Raw genomic sequence first — 13,862 nt, 5'->3', positions numbered from 1 at the left:
TCTCTTAGTTTCGATAGCTTACCCAATCTGGTACGTTGCACGCACAGGAGTAAGGGTATTTACAGTATTTTATGTAATATGCTAACAAGCCTTTACATAATCTTTCTCTTTTTAACTAACGTAGTTGGCTTGTGAATTACGTTACGCGCCCATTAATCAGAAAAAGGCGAAAAAATTGTCAGGTATGCGACAATTGAACCCCTCGCCAACTTTTGATCTAGTCTACTTATGGGATCGCCTAGTTTCAGAGCTCATGACCCCGCACCATAGCGTATATATCCCGTTGCCATTCCACGCTAGTCCGCTGTGCTCTATGATTCCCGTGAGGACTTCTACAGACGAGACTAAAATGCGTGTCAGCGTCCTTCTCCCAGAGGTATTTTTGCCTCAGTCTGCTATTAAGCTAGGACGTTTGGTCATCAATATCGATCAACCTCACCAAGAGTACCATGATCCACACCTGGATCGGGAACCCCAAATTATTGAGAAAGTTGAAACTCATTACCACACCACCGACTCGCTCGGGACTCACGGCAGTTTTGTTTCCCAGCTTACCACCTTCCTCTCCTCTTCCGTGACGAGAAATACGAAACTATCTACTTCTATCACCACTAAGCAAGTAAAAACCTATTATCTCGACAATAATGGACAGTGGTTTCGGGATGCCGTCAAGTGCGAAAACACACGGAGGTGGATCGAGCGTACTATTGATGAAGGAGAGGATATTTATGTCGTGATTGGGTACCACACTGCTCTTGACGCTCGTATTGTCGAACAATCGCGAGGACAAAATTTCTTGAAGGGAAATCTACAGGTTCCGATTACGAGTCTTTTTGCCGCATCAGGAGTCATTGTCCCATTTGGTGACCTCCCAGATCCTAAATTGGCAGGCTCTGGTGGGCATACGGAGGACCAACAACGGCATTATGTGGCCAAAGGCGAGCAAGTTGTGGCGGTGCAATACCGAAAGATACGCTTCAACTTTTTTTCTAGCAAAAGCGTGGATAAAGCAATCCTAGCAAAAGAGGCAAGATGGGAAAGATATGACAGGCCTCGCTACCTACAAAGTGATCCAGAAGACATGTTGGAGGTTGAACTTGATGATGATTTGCTACTTGGAGGTGACCGCACAAAGTTTATAGCAGAATCAGGGGATTTCATTTTGTCGAGCATGAGCACCGGTGTGAAATAGTATGAATACTCTTTTCGTACGTACTTGTCCGTCATCTTGACGTTAAAGGGCAGCAAAAGCGCCGACCTGCGAGGGTGGCCTTTAAAATTATGCTTGGCATACTTTTTGCTTTATTACAACGCTAGCTCTTGAGTATGTAAAAAGGAAAAAGAAGAAACTATCTATGACGATTCTGCCCCTGGCAGTTTGCCCAAAACCTGAAGAAGCACAGTTTGCTGCCTAGGTTAATTGTTCAAATGTAAAATTTCTGGCAGGTGGGGTCCACCCGGATTGCGCTGAAGAGGGCTGAACAGGACGGAGAGCCGCCTTTGACAAAAATCGTGGGCGCCCCTCCAGTGCAAGCCAGGCTTCCGCGGCCGTGGAGGATAGGAGGCGAAGGTACGGAAGACAACTTGAATAAGATGCTTCCGCCTCTTTGAGTGGAAAACTGGTGGAAGCTTTGTGGAACTGAAGGGAGAGAATGTATTTAAAGAGTACCGCCGGCCCAAGTGTAACTTGATTTTCTGCTTATTAGTATCATCCCTTTGAAGTATGATATACACTATAACTCTCACGCAACAATGTCTATTCCCATTCGAGCCCTTGGCCGCGACGGCCCCAAATTTGCTGTCCAGCAGAGCCTTGAAATGGGCTTTACTGTCCGCTCTGATCCCGAGTATGTCAAGCAGGCTTGTGAAAAGAGCCTTCAGAGACTTGGAGTTGATACTATTGACCTGTACTACTGCCATCGGGAGGACGGAGTGACGCCCATTGAGAAGACTCTTGAAGCCATGGTGGAGTTGAAGAAGTAGGGCAACGTCCACCAGCTATCTCACTGTATCGGCGCATCGCTAATTCGTGGAGTATATAGCCAAGGAAAGATCCGATACCTCGGCCTGTCTAAAGTTTCAGCAGCAACTCTCCGTCGAGCCCATGCGGTCCATCCTATTACCGCATATCAAGTGGAATATAGTGCGTTTGCACTAGATATCGAGTCGCCCACTGTTGAGCTCCTGGCGACTTGCCGCGAGTTGGGGCATCGCCATTGTGGCCTATAGCCCCGTCGGCTGTGGGATTTTGACCGGAGAGATTCAGTCTCCCGCTGATTTCCCCGAAAATGACTTCCGTCGTATGGCGCCCAAGTATTCAGAGGAGAACTTCCCTCGGATTTTGGAGCTGGTTCGGGGGTTGAGGAGTGTGGCTCAGACGCATGAAGGTACGCCTGCGCAGGTTGCAATTGCGTGGCTGCTGGCTCAGGGGCCCGATATCTTTCCTATCCCGGGAACCAGGTCAACCAAGAGGGTTGATGAGAACACTTCGTCTTCTCTGCTGCAGCTGACAGATAAAGAGGTGCGGGATATCCGGAACCTGGTGGGGCGAATGGAGGTCCCTGGCACTCGGTACCCTGCCATGTAAGTTGCCTTTTCTCCTTGTCGATACTCAATCCTCGTTGCTGATCGTGAGCATAGGCTGATGGGCAAAATTCTTGCCGATACGCCACCGCAGTAGACAGATAGCGATTGCTGGACACATGCAACATGTATTTACACATTTTCAGATAGTTTGATGGAAGCCAATGTCAGTTCTTCGCAGAACCAAGTCCGGTCTCTGATCATCCGTGGGGCCATAAAGTTTCAGGGGTGTATTCCCAGAGGGCCAAGGAATAGCGTTCCGCGACCGCTGCGTTGGCTTATGCCAGTATAATGTAGGAACGTTTATTCTTCTGAAAGGCATAGCTCTGTCGCGGATGACTGAATCAGCCGGATGGACAAAACAACGCGGATGGCGAAGTTCAAGGAATCAGGGTGCGTGAATATCGGGTGTATGTATTGCCCAAGATACTGCAGTGCGCAGTCGCATCTGAAAACCAGAGAGACGTGAAGGCAGACGGATCAGGCTGTGCACAGGCTGGAGAAGAATGCCGCACGGAAGTAGATGGGGTCTGCGGAAGAGGGGGCTTGGGATGAAGCTGGTAGAAATGGGATGAGGCTGTAGCAAATGACCTACCACATGTGGTCTTCTCTGTGCGGTGTTCCTACGACCTCCAGCGGGACCTCCGTCTCATAGGTGAAGCAGCAAGCGACATCACCCACTCAGGAACGAACTCGATGATTGAACCCATTCTAGGCAAGCCGGTGGAGCGTGATACCGATGAGCAGTTGGCTTTGAAATGAGATACTAGCTTTCGCTGCGATGGTTGAGTAGGTGGTGTGGGGCGGCTCGGTGGAGTCTGTGGGGTGTGAGGTTGTAAACAGGCTGAGAAGGGGTTCGTGTCAATGTACGACGAAAGGTCTTGGTATTATCACACTTATATTGTAACAGGCGCCACTATACTGTTGCAATCAACAATTTAATATGAGGGATGTATCATATAGTCTGGTTCAACTCCCCCAAGTGGCAGGCCAAGCTTCCGCTGCGGTGGGTTGTTGCGGAAGAGGTGCGGAAGACTATTTTAAGATGCTGCCGCCTCTGAGTGGAAGGCCAGCGGAAGCTTGGTGGAACTGAAGTGAGAGAATGTATTTAAACCCTAGTCAGCAGCCACCTATGCTTGCCTCCATTTTCACTGTTCATTACACTGTTTAACTATCATTTACAAGTTGCGAAGGAACTTTTCAGATCGAACTATCACAACACGCCACGCACTATGGGAGACCAACTTGACCATCATCCCACTCCTCTAGGGAACTGGCTAGAAGACCTCTTCAACAAGTTGTTTTACCAGCCAGATGATGGAATATGCAAAAAGGCGATGGAAGACGAAATGAGCTCTCAGTTGAAAGTTTGGTAATTTCTTCCACCTATGACCTATTGCTGTAGATCGTCAGTCAGTCTAATATCATATGCTATACAGTATCAATGGTCAATATGTGCCCAGGGAGGGCTTTGATCAGGTGATAATACAGGCACGGAGCACCTATAACATCAGTGTGCAAAGTAGCCGTGAGCTACTAGCATCACCTAATGCAACAGATAAAAGCATTGGTTCGGTCGCGCACATTCAGACTTTTACATTGGAGGATAAGAAAACAGGCACTCAACGCACGCAGACAAGCTTGACCATTTCTATCGTTGCGTTTAGTGATGAGAGGAAGCAGTTGATTGAACTGATGGAGATTGTACTGGACCATTGAGATTTCCTAGCATTATGAATGTTTTGAAGCTCAGTTGTCAGGTGGAGAGCCAAGTTCGTGCAACGTGAGACCAAATTTAGGGAGTGCCTCTTTTCCTAGCCAGTGGCGGCAATAATCTATTCCCTTAATGAATCCCATCATTATCATCCCGAGTTCTTCCATATCTGATGGTTGCGCCTGAGCGATATCGGGCTCCCATGTCCGAAACCACACTGGAAGCAATAAATGGTCCTGGAGAGCTGCCAGCCAAAAATATTCGGATGGTGCAGTCCAGAGTGCTCGCTGTGCGTAGAAACCAAGTTCCGCAAAATCATGGTGGGAAGCATCCCAACCGTTTTTAAGAAACGAGTAGAGCCCTTCAATGGAAAACCCGACGATGAGAGTTCGTCGTACACATTCATCAAATACCCATGTCTGCCATGCATCGTGTGCAGGAGCTGTTTGAATCGAATTTCTCAATGCATCGCTGACAGGCCTGGCATGGCACTTGAGCTTTCGAAGCCATCGATCCAGGACAGGCCCCGCGACTTCGGCCTGCGATCGTAGCGCAATATCCCCATCAAATAGTTGAACGACTTGGTAGAGGCACAATGCCTGTGCCGAAGCTAATTGCTCAATGGGTGACATATTGTCTGACTCGCAGTGCTCCGTTATTAGTCGTCGTGCCGCTTGGCTGATGCACCGATTGACTAAGTGTTCGTTGTGACTATTTCTCTGAGTATAAAGGGAGCACATTCCTAGAGCTTCTTGTATGACGAAGGGTAGGTGGTTTGTATATAACCGGGCGTGTATGAACGGGATATGTCCTCGACTTGCGTACATGCCTGGCCAGGACTTGAATTGCTTCACAGCCGAAATAATTCTCTCTTGATATATCTCACCTGCCAGGACACTTCGACTCGGTGCCGAATTATCTACCCCGACATGGTCCGGGGCCGCAAAGCTGTCGATATTTTCCATGATATCCGGCCAGTCTAGGTCATAGTCTGGGAAAAAAGGAAGTGCCGACCCAGTCAAAGTCAGACCCACGGGAGCATTATTATATACGTCCAAGGGTCCGACAGCCGTATTCACATCCGGCATTTCAGCAGCGTTGATCCAGGACACGCTTCGCGACGAGACTGTCGACGTAGAATCTTCATCGTCTGCAACATCAGGTACCGCTATAGGTCTCGTGTTTTGCGGGTTCTCATATGTACACTGCAAGGACCGAACACGGCAGCGATAGCATGGGAAATTCAGGTCACAGCGGCGTTTCGCTTTCACGCAGTCTCGGCACGACCTCCGATAAGGTGAAGGCATTATAAATATCGTGGGCGAAGTAGGAGAACCTTGGAACAAGGATGTCGTCTTCCGCCAGGAAGGAAAATAAGGGAAAGCGCCTAGCCAGGAAGTGCGCTGGATCGTGGAAGCTAGAAAATGTTAATTCATCCATCCATCCCTTTCACCCGGTAATAAGCGAGCTAGTCTTCTCATACAATACTTATTTCTACCACGCCCCTGAAAGTGCTTACAAGTTGTCACGGCTCCGTTAATTTGGGCAGAATGTAAGGGACGGCTACGTGATGGTACGAGTTTGCCAACTAACGTAATCTTCCGCGTCACTTCCACTGCGATCCACTTTGAGTCCCGCCATTCGACGGAACTCTAAAGCTAACGCAAGAATGGTTTGGACTCGGAGTTCCGGAAGGGCTCCAGCTAACTGTGCATCTGGGACCCATGGGAGCAAAAAATGAATCCCATCCCATCCCATGGGACCTGCCAAGACTTATTAAATTATTATTTTCTCATAAATTTAGAATTCATTAAAAGAGAATAAGTTAATTAATAATCTATAAGTATTTGAGTAGAATATATATCAGAGTAGTCGTCTACCTACGTAGGGACTCTCTACACAAATATATATTTTGAGAAAAGTTACATACTCCTAGTAACTTAATATTAAAATTACTTATTTAGGTTATATCAAAGATATACCCTAGCCTTATACTAGTATACTAGTTAGCGTATTTCCCCTGGGATTTGGGATCCTATGCACAGGTCTAGCTCCAGCACAGAACCCAAAACTCCGGAAAGGCGCTGACCCTATCTTAGTTACTCTTTCTCCATAAGCGAATTCTAGTGCATCTATACCCGTGATATCTGCTACAACTCTTGTAGATTCACATCTATAGCCAGTCGGAATTCTTCCAATCGTTTTCAAGTTCGCTGTGCTTAATTGATAAATCCTACTTCAAAAATGTTCAAATGTACCCACGCGATCCTTACGTACGGCGCTCCATAAGAGCAAGGTGGTCAGTAGTTGTATATAGGGGTACGGTATTTTACCTGACCATCTTGAAGGCCGCCTGTAGTCTAAAATACTAGTGTTCCATAAATTTGGACAAAACTACAGTAGTACCCCAAAAGTTTCTAACCCCTAATTGTCTACCATTATTGGCCATCTTCTAATAGCAGATTAGTATCTACCTAAGATAGTGTAGATTAGTCAATATGTTCCATCTGAGGTAGGTACTAGTTCTTTTAGGAAGATAGAGACTAGGGTGGTCAGAACACTAGTAATTTTAGACTCAGAAGCCCCTACAGGCGGTCTCTAAGACGGTCAGGTAAAATACCCTATATACGACTACTGATCGCCCTGCGCTTATGGAGCGCCGTACTTACGGAGTAGGTTGTAGAAATAAATAATTGATCAATGCCCATTATACCCCTTAACGATTTAATCTCGAACTTTCCTCCCGTCGGCTCAGATAACGGACTTCACTGTATTCGAATTCTGTTGCCCACTAGAGAAACAGAAAAGAACAAACGAATAAGAATCAGAATCCATTTTGTTTTATTATCGCAATGAAATGAGAAACTCAGCATGAAGTTGAAGGGGAAACCGGATCTAATCTGCTTTACGTCTCTAGAGGACCTCCGACAGGGTGAATTCGCGGAAAGTGCCAGCGGGAAGAATGAAAATCAAGGAAAATAGGGCAGAAGGCTTAAGAGCAAGAGGGAAATAACACACTATGCAAAGAGGTACTTCGCCGCATGCTCGACATGGTCATCAGCGAACGAAGCCATCGTGTAATAAGAGTGGTCGTAATCTGGCTGGTATCGCACGTTCAGACCCTTCTGTCCGGCCTCCTTGGCTGCAGCCTCGAAGTTCTCGGGCAGAAGTTGGCCTTGCTTGTAGAAGTTATCGCCGGTTCCCTGAATCATAGAAATCAGCATTGAGTACGCAAGCGGAGAAAAGAAAGATAGTGAGGAAAGGAAGGGAGTGGATGGTAGACGTACCACGTCAATGAGGATATCAAGAGGACCACCAGACCACTTCTTCAGGAGCTCGGTAGCATCGTGCTCCTTCCACTTATCCTGCTGGTCGTCGCCGAAGTAGCCCTTGAAGGCCTTCTGGCCCCAGGGGCAGTTGATGGGATTTGTGATGGGGGCAAAGGCGGAGACGGACTTGTATTTGCCTGGGTTGCGGAGAAACTAGATTGATAGATGGTGTCAGAAAATATCACCGGTAATTGAATAAGAAGGAAATGTCAAAGTCGGGCTGTAAGAGTTCTCGGAATTCGGCTTGACTTGACTTGACTCGACATACCAGGGTAAGAGCACCGTGACCACCCATGCTGTGGCCAGTGATGCTGACACGGCCAGCGTCGAGCTGAGGGAACTCAGCGAAGACAGTCTTGGGCAGTTCCTCGGTGACATAGCTGTACATATTGTAGCCGGCGTTGTAAGGGGCCTTTGTAGCGTCGACGTAGAATCCGGCGCCGGAGCCGAAGTCATAAGCGTCATTCTCGCCTTCGATGTTAAGACCGCCTGTGTGGAATAGTCAGATTTTCCACGAACTTCAAGTTGCTAGCAAGATATAATAGCCTAAAGTGAAGGTCTCCAGGTATGACGTACGAGGGCTAGTATCCGGATAAAGCACAGCGATACCCTTCTTGGCAGCGCCGTGCTGAAAGAAGCCCTTCTCAGAGCAATTATCGGCGGTGCAGGTCAGACCGGACAGGTAAATCAGTACGGGGACCTTCTGGGTCTGGGCTTGTGGGGGCAGGTAGAGGTTGAAGGACATTTCGCAGTTTGTAGTGGTGGCATTGTGGCTCAGCTTGAGAAGCTTGCCGCCGAATGAGGCGATGGTGGCCTTGGTGGTGACGGACATTGTGGGTGTGGGTGTGTGTGGATGGATAAAAACAAAAAAAGGAGAAAGAAGAGGAAGATGTGGAGAAGAGGAAAGGATAAATGCCAGAGCAAAGGATCAGATCGGAAGTTGACGTTTGGCGCGGGGTTTTTTTTTGTCCCGCATGAGGGGAAGCTCCACCACTCCACCCCTCATACCCTACATTACATAGGTTAGGGTATGGGTATGTCCTGATAAGCTACTTGGCCGCGGAGAGCACTGGTAAGGGTATTTACCTTGGCCGCTCCCAAAATTACGCGGGTTCTCTATACAAATCTGGATGCTGCGCCAAGCCACGCACTATAACTTCGCTACCTTGCCCTATTCCCCCTTTATAAATTATGTGATCCTAATGATTTATGGTGCTAAGCATATTATTCGGTGGTATGTGATGTTTATATCTTTAACGTTGGCCATTGATACGCTACTCTAGCGCTACATGCCGATTGCCCGATGGCGAGAGAGATGAAAAGAGAGACGAGATGAATTGGATGAATACGAAAGAAGGGGGAATCCTCTCACGCTATATCTGCCTATCTCATGATGACAAACGACGTGCAAACGACTAATCAAAGCAAATGAGAGCAATGAGAGCATGAAGTGTGAGTTGACTCAGCCGCAGACCTGAGGCATGCGAATTGAGGATCGAGGAAGCCGAGGTTTGCTCGAGATATGAACCATCTAGTAAAAGTTCAAGGGGAGTGGCGACCTCTTAAACGAAACAAGCCTGGTTTCTGAGATTTAATTCCTGAAGAAGAGTCCTCGGGTGCCGATCGACCCCCCGGCAAGCCTGGGCCTACCCGGGTTATACCTTGGGCGACTATCCCGCAAACGGTAGCCACTGCGCGCATGGTCCACCAGGTCCACCAGACACTGGCATCTCCGGTACACAGTATAAACTTCAATATAAATCGCCCTCGCACTAGTCTAAGCTGGAAGTGAGAGCGCGCAAACAAATGCGGGGCAACTAATGGCGTCAACTCGATAATTCCGAGTCCGAATGTGCTTACTTTATTCAACTCTCAATCTAGGTGATCCTAAACGCATCTCTGACTGAAGTTCCACCCACCACGTTGCCAGCCTTTGTGGATGTTAGGGATGTGGCGAGAGCTCACCTTCTGGCATTCGAGACAGACCAGCCTCAGAGATTCCTCATTTCCGGAGGCGACTTCGATAAGCAGAAGGTTTGTAATCTGCTTCGAGATCAGATACCCGAGCTGAAGAGTCGGGTGCCTGTCGGAAATCCAGGGAAGCCGAGCATTGGTCAGCACTACGAGGTCGATTATTCCCGAGCTAGGAGCGTCCTCGATATCGAGTTCGGCGCTTTAACGAGACCTTCTTGGATATGGCTCACGCCTTTTTGGAGATGGAGAAGGCCGAAAAATAGTCTTCTCTCTGAACAAGGTTATCTAGAAGGGAAGCAGAAGATATTAATTTTTCGCTACCTCTCTCTGTATTGTCAAAGGTCCCTTTTGTTTTAGATTAGATGTTTGGTTTTTACTTTTAATCAATACTTCTATTTTGCTCTTGACATCGTTCAGATGCTTAAACTTTTGCAGGATTGACTCTCTAGGAAGAGGGATTCGTGGGTCCTGACAATCTTGATTACCTCTACTTGTAACCTTTCAAATATATTATTTCAAGTCTATATAATTTTTATCACTTTACCATGACCGGTTCTCAAATACACATACTGTCTATAAGTTGTGGAAAAAAAGTAATATTAAGCTTGCATTTCTGGTAAGGATATTTGACACCTATTTTTCACATACTAAATACAAAATGTGAGTTTAAGATCTTGAAAGTTACTAGTGTCCACAAATATACCAAGAAGCAAAGGACATGCTAACAAAGCATTGATTTATCTAGTGGTGAAGCTGAAAAGGACAAACACTTGATTACTAGAGCCAAATATAGACTAACATGGGTCCATCCACACTGGATCTCTAATTAAAGTTTCCACACTCAGATACGCCCCTTTGAGAAGGAAGATACCCACTGTTTGGTCGTCATAAGCTGATCAGCAATCACGGGCCAAATCAAATCAATTGCTGCATTTTTCAACTCAATTGAAAAAGCCGCAGTTGCATCAGTACTGATTCAAAAGTTAGCAACCTCGTCACAAAACCTTCAGCTTTTAGTATCAGAAGTAGATTGAAACTCACATCAAAGTGACATGGAAGCCACTATTCAAACGGAAGGAATTATCAGTAAATTGTACAATCAAAAGGTCGGGTAATTGAAGGAGACTCACATTTCACGAGCAGCACGCGCAGTAGACTCCACACATGTGTTAGTGGCTAAACCCGCTAACACGACGTGAGTAATATCATGCTGCCGGAGTTGATACTCCAGGTCGGTGTTCGAAAACGAACTGGCATTATCTGAATTAGCATCGTTCTCTATGCAAGAGAGAGAATTGCTTGAATAAGATTGGTCTTCCAATACTACTAACCTGCTGTTCCAGTGTCGAGAGACAACTACATCGCCATTGCTAGGCTGAGGTTCCAGTTCTTTCAGAATCTGACCACCAAAATCTTCGGAAAAGGCCACATTCTGTTTAATTCTAACCTGCGACGCATTCATGTGGTTCCAGCCTGAGTAAGTTCCATCCTTGGTGATCTGATGGAGACCATAGAAGATAGGAATGCGAGCATCTCTTGCGCCGGCAACCAGCTCCTTTATATGTTCAAGAGAGTTGGACGATTCCAAACTATCCTTGATAAGAGGATACAACTTTCCATCGGGGTGGAGAAAGTCATTGAGCGGATCAATAAGGACGACAGCAGTACGTTGGCTCATAGTTGCAGACAATTGAGTAGAATGTGTGTTTGATGTTCAAGTTAAACCACTGTACCTGCTCTTCCCTTTTATATCCTATCCAAATGGTTGATTTATAAGAGCATCGGTGTTCGGTACTAGTATTTGATCATTGGGAGTTGTGAGAAATAACGTATTATTCAACAAAAAGGAAGACTCCCCAGATTACGTCTTACTTGCGTCGAGAAATTGCAGAAAAAAGTATGTATCGATCTCTGGGCGCTGTGACTTCCGTTTTGGGACTAGTGTGGCGAAAGGGCGGGACCATCGGGTGGCCGCGTACAACGAAGCTCGCAATCATTCTTTCTCTAGACATATATTTGGCAGTCACTGCGCGCCTCCTTGAAAAGATGTGGCCCACATTGGAGGCTCTCAGGCTGTCTGCTAGTCGCTAAGTCGCGCCATGCCGCTTTATCCAGGAGCCTCTCAAGGATGCGATGAATGCCGCCGACGCCGCAAGAAGGTATGGATATTGTTCCGTTCCTAGAGTGATAGGCTTGGACTCTGTATTAATGCTGGAAACAATAAGTGTGATCTTAAGAAGCCTGAGTGTCTTCGATGCTGCAAAGCTGGTATTAAATGCAGCGGCCCCAAAGATTCACGGACGTTTATCAATCGGAACGCTACAAATCTGACCCAGGAAAGTGATAAAAAAGCGCTAGTCTACGCATTACAAAATAGAAGAAAGCCGAAGTCAACCGTCGCCGACTTTGAGAGCTCTAGTACAAGTACTAGCTCGGACAAGTCTCCTTCTCGAAGAACTACACTAGCTATCACTAAGCCAAGTCCACCCTCTGATATAATTTCTATTGACTTTCCTGGGCGCTTGACGTTCTTGGCATTGATTAACGACTTCAAACCTGTTCCCTTGGGAGGTATATTCAGCGGCGATAGAATATCGCGGGACGATCCCAATTATTCCAGCGCAGCTTTGTGCATTCGAGCTTTACTGCAGTTCACATCTTTGCGGATTGACTCGCTCAATTTACCCATTTTCAGTCTCCTCGCGAATTACATGGGAAACCTGAGAAATGACAAAAAGCTAGCACAACTAGCACAATCATCATACACCTCCGCCTTGAAAAAGTCACGTCCGCACATCCAGAAGGTCATAGAGAATGGCCAACGCAGTGCTCAACCAAAGGCCAACCTTGAGTTGATCTTGCTACTAGCTATAGCATTTCTGGCATTTGAAGTGAGCATCATGTCCATACATGAGAAAGGAGAAGTTTCACTTCTTTATCTGACCCCTTTTTCCAGTTCGTGAACGAAAATGAATACTCAGAAGCAGCCCTTTTGGCCCACATCGGTGGAGTTTTAAGCATCTTAGAGCTCTATGGGCCGAGCAATATCTCTTCGCCGCATATGCGACAAGCTTTTAGCGGGTTTAGGGGGATATTTGTACGCTTTCGATATTTACTGCTCTTGCTTTGGCTAACAATTCTACAGCTTTCTGTTGGAATTAACAAACATACCCGAAGCTTCCTAGCAGATTCAGATTGGATACACCTTCCATTTCTGAATAGTCGGAAGACCAGAAAGGAGCTTCTTCACGATATTGCGTTGCCGATACCAGGGCTCTTTTACCAAACAGATCAATGGCTCGATGGGCATTCCGCTTCCAACAATTTCAACCACAAAGAGATCTTAGACTCTCCAAATCCAAATCTAGAAACCGCTCTCTCACTTTTAAATGATTACCAGGTTATCTTCGATCAACTAGAAGAGTGGGCAAGCAACTGGAAAGCCTCCGAACAAGGCCCTCTATATTGGCATTCTGATATCCCAATGCCCAGCAAGTTTATCGACGTCGACTCAGTTTGCATACCTTCATTCCCAAATGAAACATACCAAGTTCGCTTCCAAAATACCCAAAAGGCAGGTCTTGCTGTGACCTTCTGGTCTTTTCGTCTGGAACTTCTTATGGGAATGATCAAACTCCAGCGAAGCTTATTTGGCACACAGGTTGAATCGTTGGTAAAGAACCTGGCGATGGCGGAAGAAACGGCTTGCTTGATTCTGCAAACTGTACCATACCTTACATGTTGTTTTGAGGGTGCAGTGGCTTCAAAGGCACCGCTTCGAACTATAACGAGATATTTTGAGCTGACAGCTTTGGAGCAAGACTTGTATTCGCCGTCGGTTAGCATTTGAGCGTGAAACGGCTATCTCATTCCTAGTCTAATTGAAAATGAACTGTGTGTATCACGGGAAAAAAAAACCCTTTATTGTTTTGGCCATTGGTGTGGGGGTTCAGTTCTTGACAAGAACAGCCACCGCGGCCAAATGCAAAAAGAAGAAGAAGAATATGGCGCCGCCCGGATTCGAACCGGGGCCACCTCGGATTGGAAATGCTGCTATTCACTATAGAATAGCAATCGACCACAACGAGGCATCTTAACCAACTTGACTACAGCACCTGATTGGATAAGTAAGCGCTCGGCTATCAGTACTATACAGTAGAAACATACAGTAAAATAAATAAGCGATGCTAGACATCGTCCCTGTCAACAGATCATTTCTCTAGATTCTCTATAAAAACCACTCTCTACCATACCAAGAGTCA

At 46.6% G+C, this 13,862-nt stretch overlaps 6 protein-coding genes across 6 annotated transcripts; 3 read left to right on the top strand and 3 right to left on the bottom strand.

Moving 5' to 3' along the window:
- Positions 1–349: 349 nt before the first annotated feature.
- Positions 350–1,192, top strand: N7481_000467 (uncharacterized protein; the record flags this gene model as incomplete). Its single annotated transcript, XM_057259686.1, has 1 exon — positions 350–1,192. One exon carries the CDS (start codon positions 350–352, stop codon positions 1,190–1,192), a length of 843 nt encoding a protein of 280 aa, XP_057127518.1.
- Positions 1,193–1,752: 560 nt separating this feature from the next.
- Positions 1,753–2,680, top strand: N7481_000466 (Aldo/keto reductase; the record flags this gene model as incomplete). Its single annotated transcript, XM_057259685.1, has 4 exons — positions 1,753–1,979; positions 2,043–2,147; positions 2,203–2,583; positions 2,641–2,680. The coding sequence occupies 4 exons, from the start codon at positions 1,753–1,755 to the stop codon at positions 2,678–2,680; spliced, it is 753 nt and encodes a 250-aa protein (XP_057127517.1).
- A 1,135-nt stretch (positions 2,681–3,815) lies between these two features.
- N7481_000465 (uncharacterized protein) lies at positions 3,816–4,302 on the top strand (the record flags this gene model as incomplete). The annotated part of the gene is made up of 2 exons (XM_057259684.1): positions 3,816–3,955; positions 4,023–4,302. 2 exons carry the CDS (start codon positions 3,816–3,818, stop codon positions 4,300–4,302), a joined length of 420 nt encoding a protein of 139 aa, XP_057127516.1.
- A 30-nt stretch (positions 4,303–4,332) lies between these two features.
- N7481_000464 (Zn(II)2Cys6 transcription factor domain-containing protein) lies at positions 4,333–5,604 on the bottom strand (the record flags this gene model as incomplete). The annotated part of the gene is made up of 1 exon (XM_057259683.1): positions 4,333–5,604. The coding sequence occupies one exon, from the start codon at positions 5,602–5,604 to the stop codon at positions 4,333–4,335; it is 1,272 nt and encodes a 423-aa protein (XP_057127515.1).
- A 1,710-nt stretch (positions 5,605–7,314) lies between these two features.
- N7481_000463 (S-formylglutathione hydrolase) lies at positions 7,315–8,458 on the bottom strand (the record flags this gene model as incomplete). The annotated part of the gene is made up of 3 exons (XM_057259682.1): positions 7,315–7,779; positions 7,895–8,115; positions 8,203–8,458. 3 exons carry the CDS (start codon positions 8,456–8,458, stop codon positions 7,315–7,317), a joined length of 942 nt encoding a protein of 313 aa, XP_057127514.1.
- Positions 8,459–10,441: 1,983 nt separating this feature from the next.
- On the bottom strand, positions 10,442–11,278 carry N7481_000462 (cysteine hydrolase family protein; the record flags this gene model as incomplete). The annotated part of the gene is made up of 4 exons (XM_057259681.1): positions 10,442–10,571; positions 10,642–10,662; positions 10,731–10,850; positions 10,932–11,278. The coding sequence occupies 4 exons, from the start codon at positions 11,276–11,278 to the stop codon at positions 10,442–10,444; spliced, it is 618 nt and encodes a 205-aa protein (XP_057127513.1).
- Positions 11,279–13,862: the final 2,584 nt, after the last annotated feature.

This window comes from Penicillium waksmanii (genome assembly GCF_028829765.1).
Source record: "Penicillium waksmanii strain IBT 27052 chromosome Unknown utg000001l:1.0-4852451.0:1.0-4856178.0, whole genome shotgun sequence".
Taxonomy (NCBI): Eukaryota; Fungi; Ascomycota; class Eurotiomycetes; order Eurotiales; family Aspergillaceae; genus Penicillium; species Penicillium waksmanii.
Note: the sequence above shows the minus strand (reverse complement) of the source record. Positions and strands in the feature narration are given on the sequence as shown.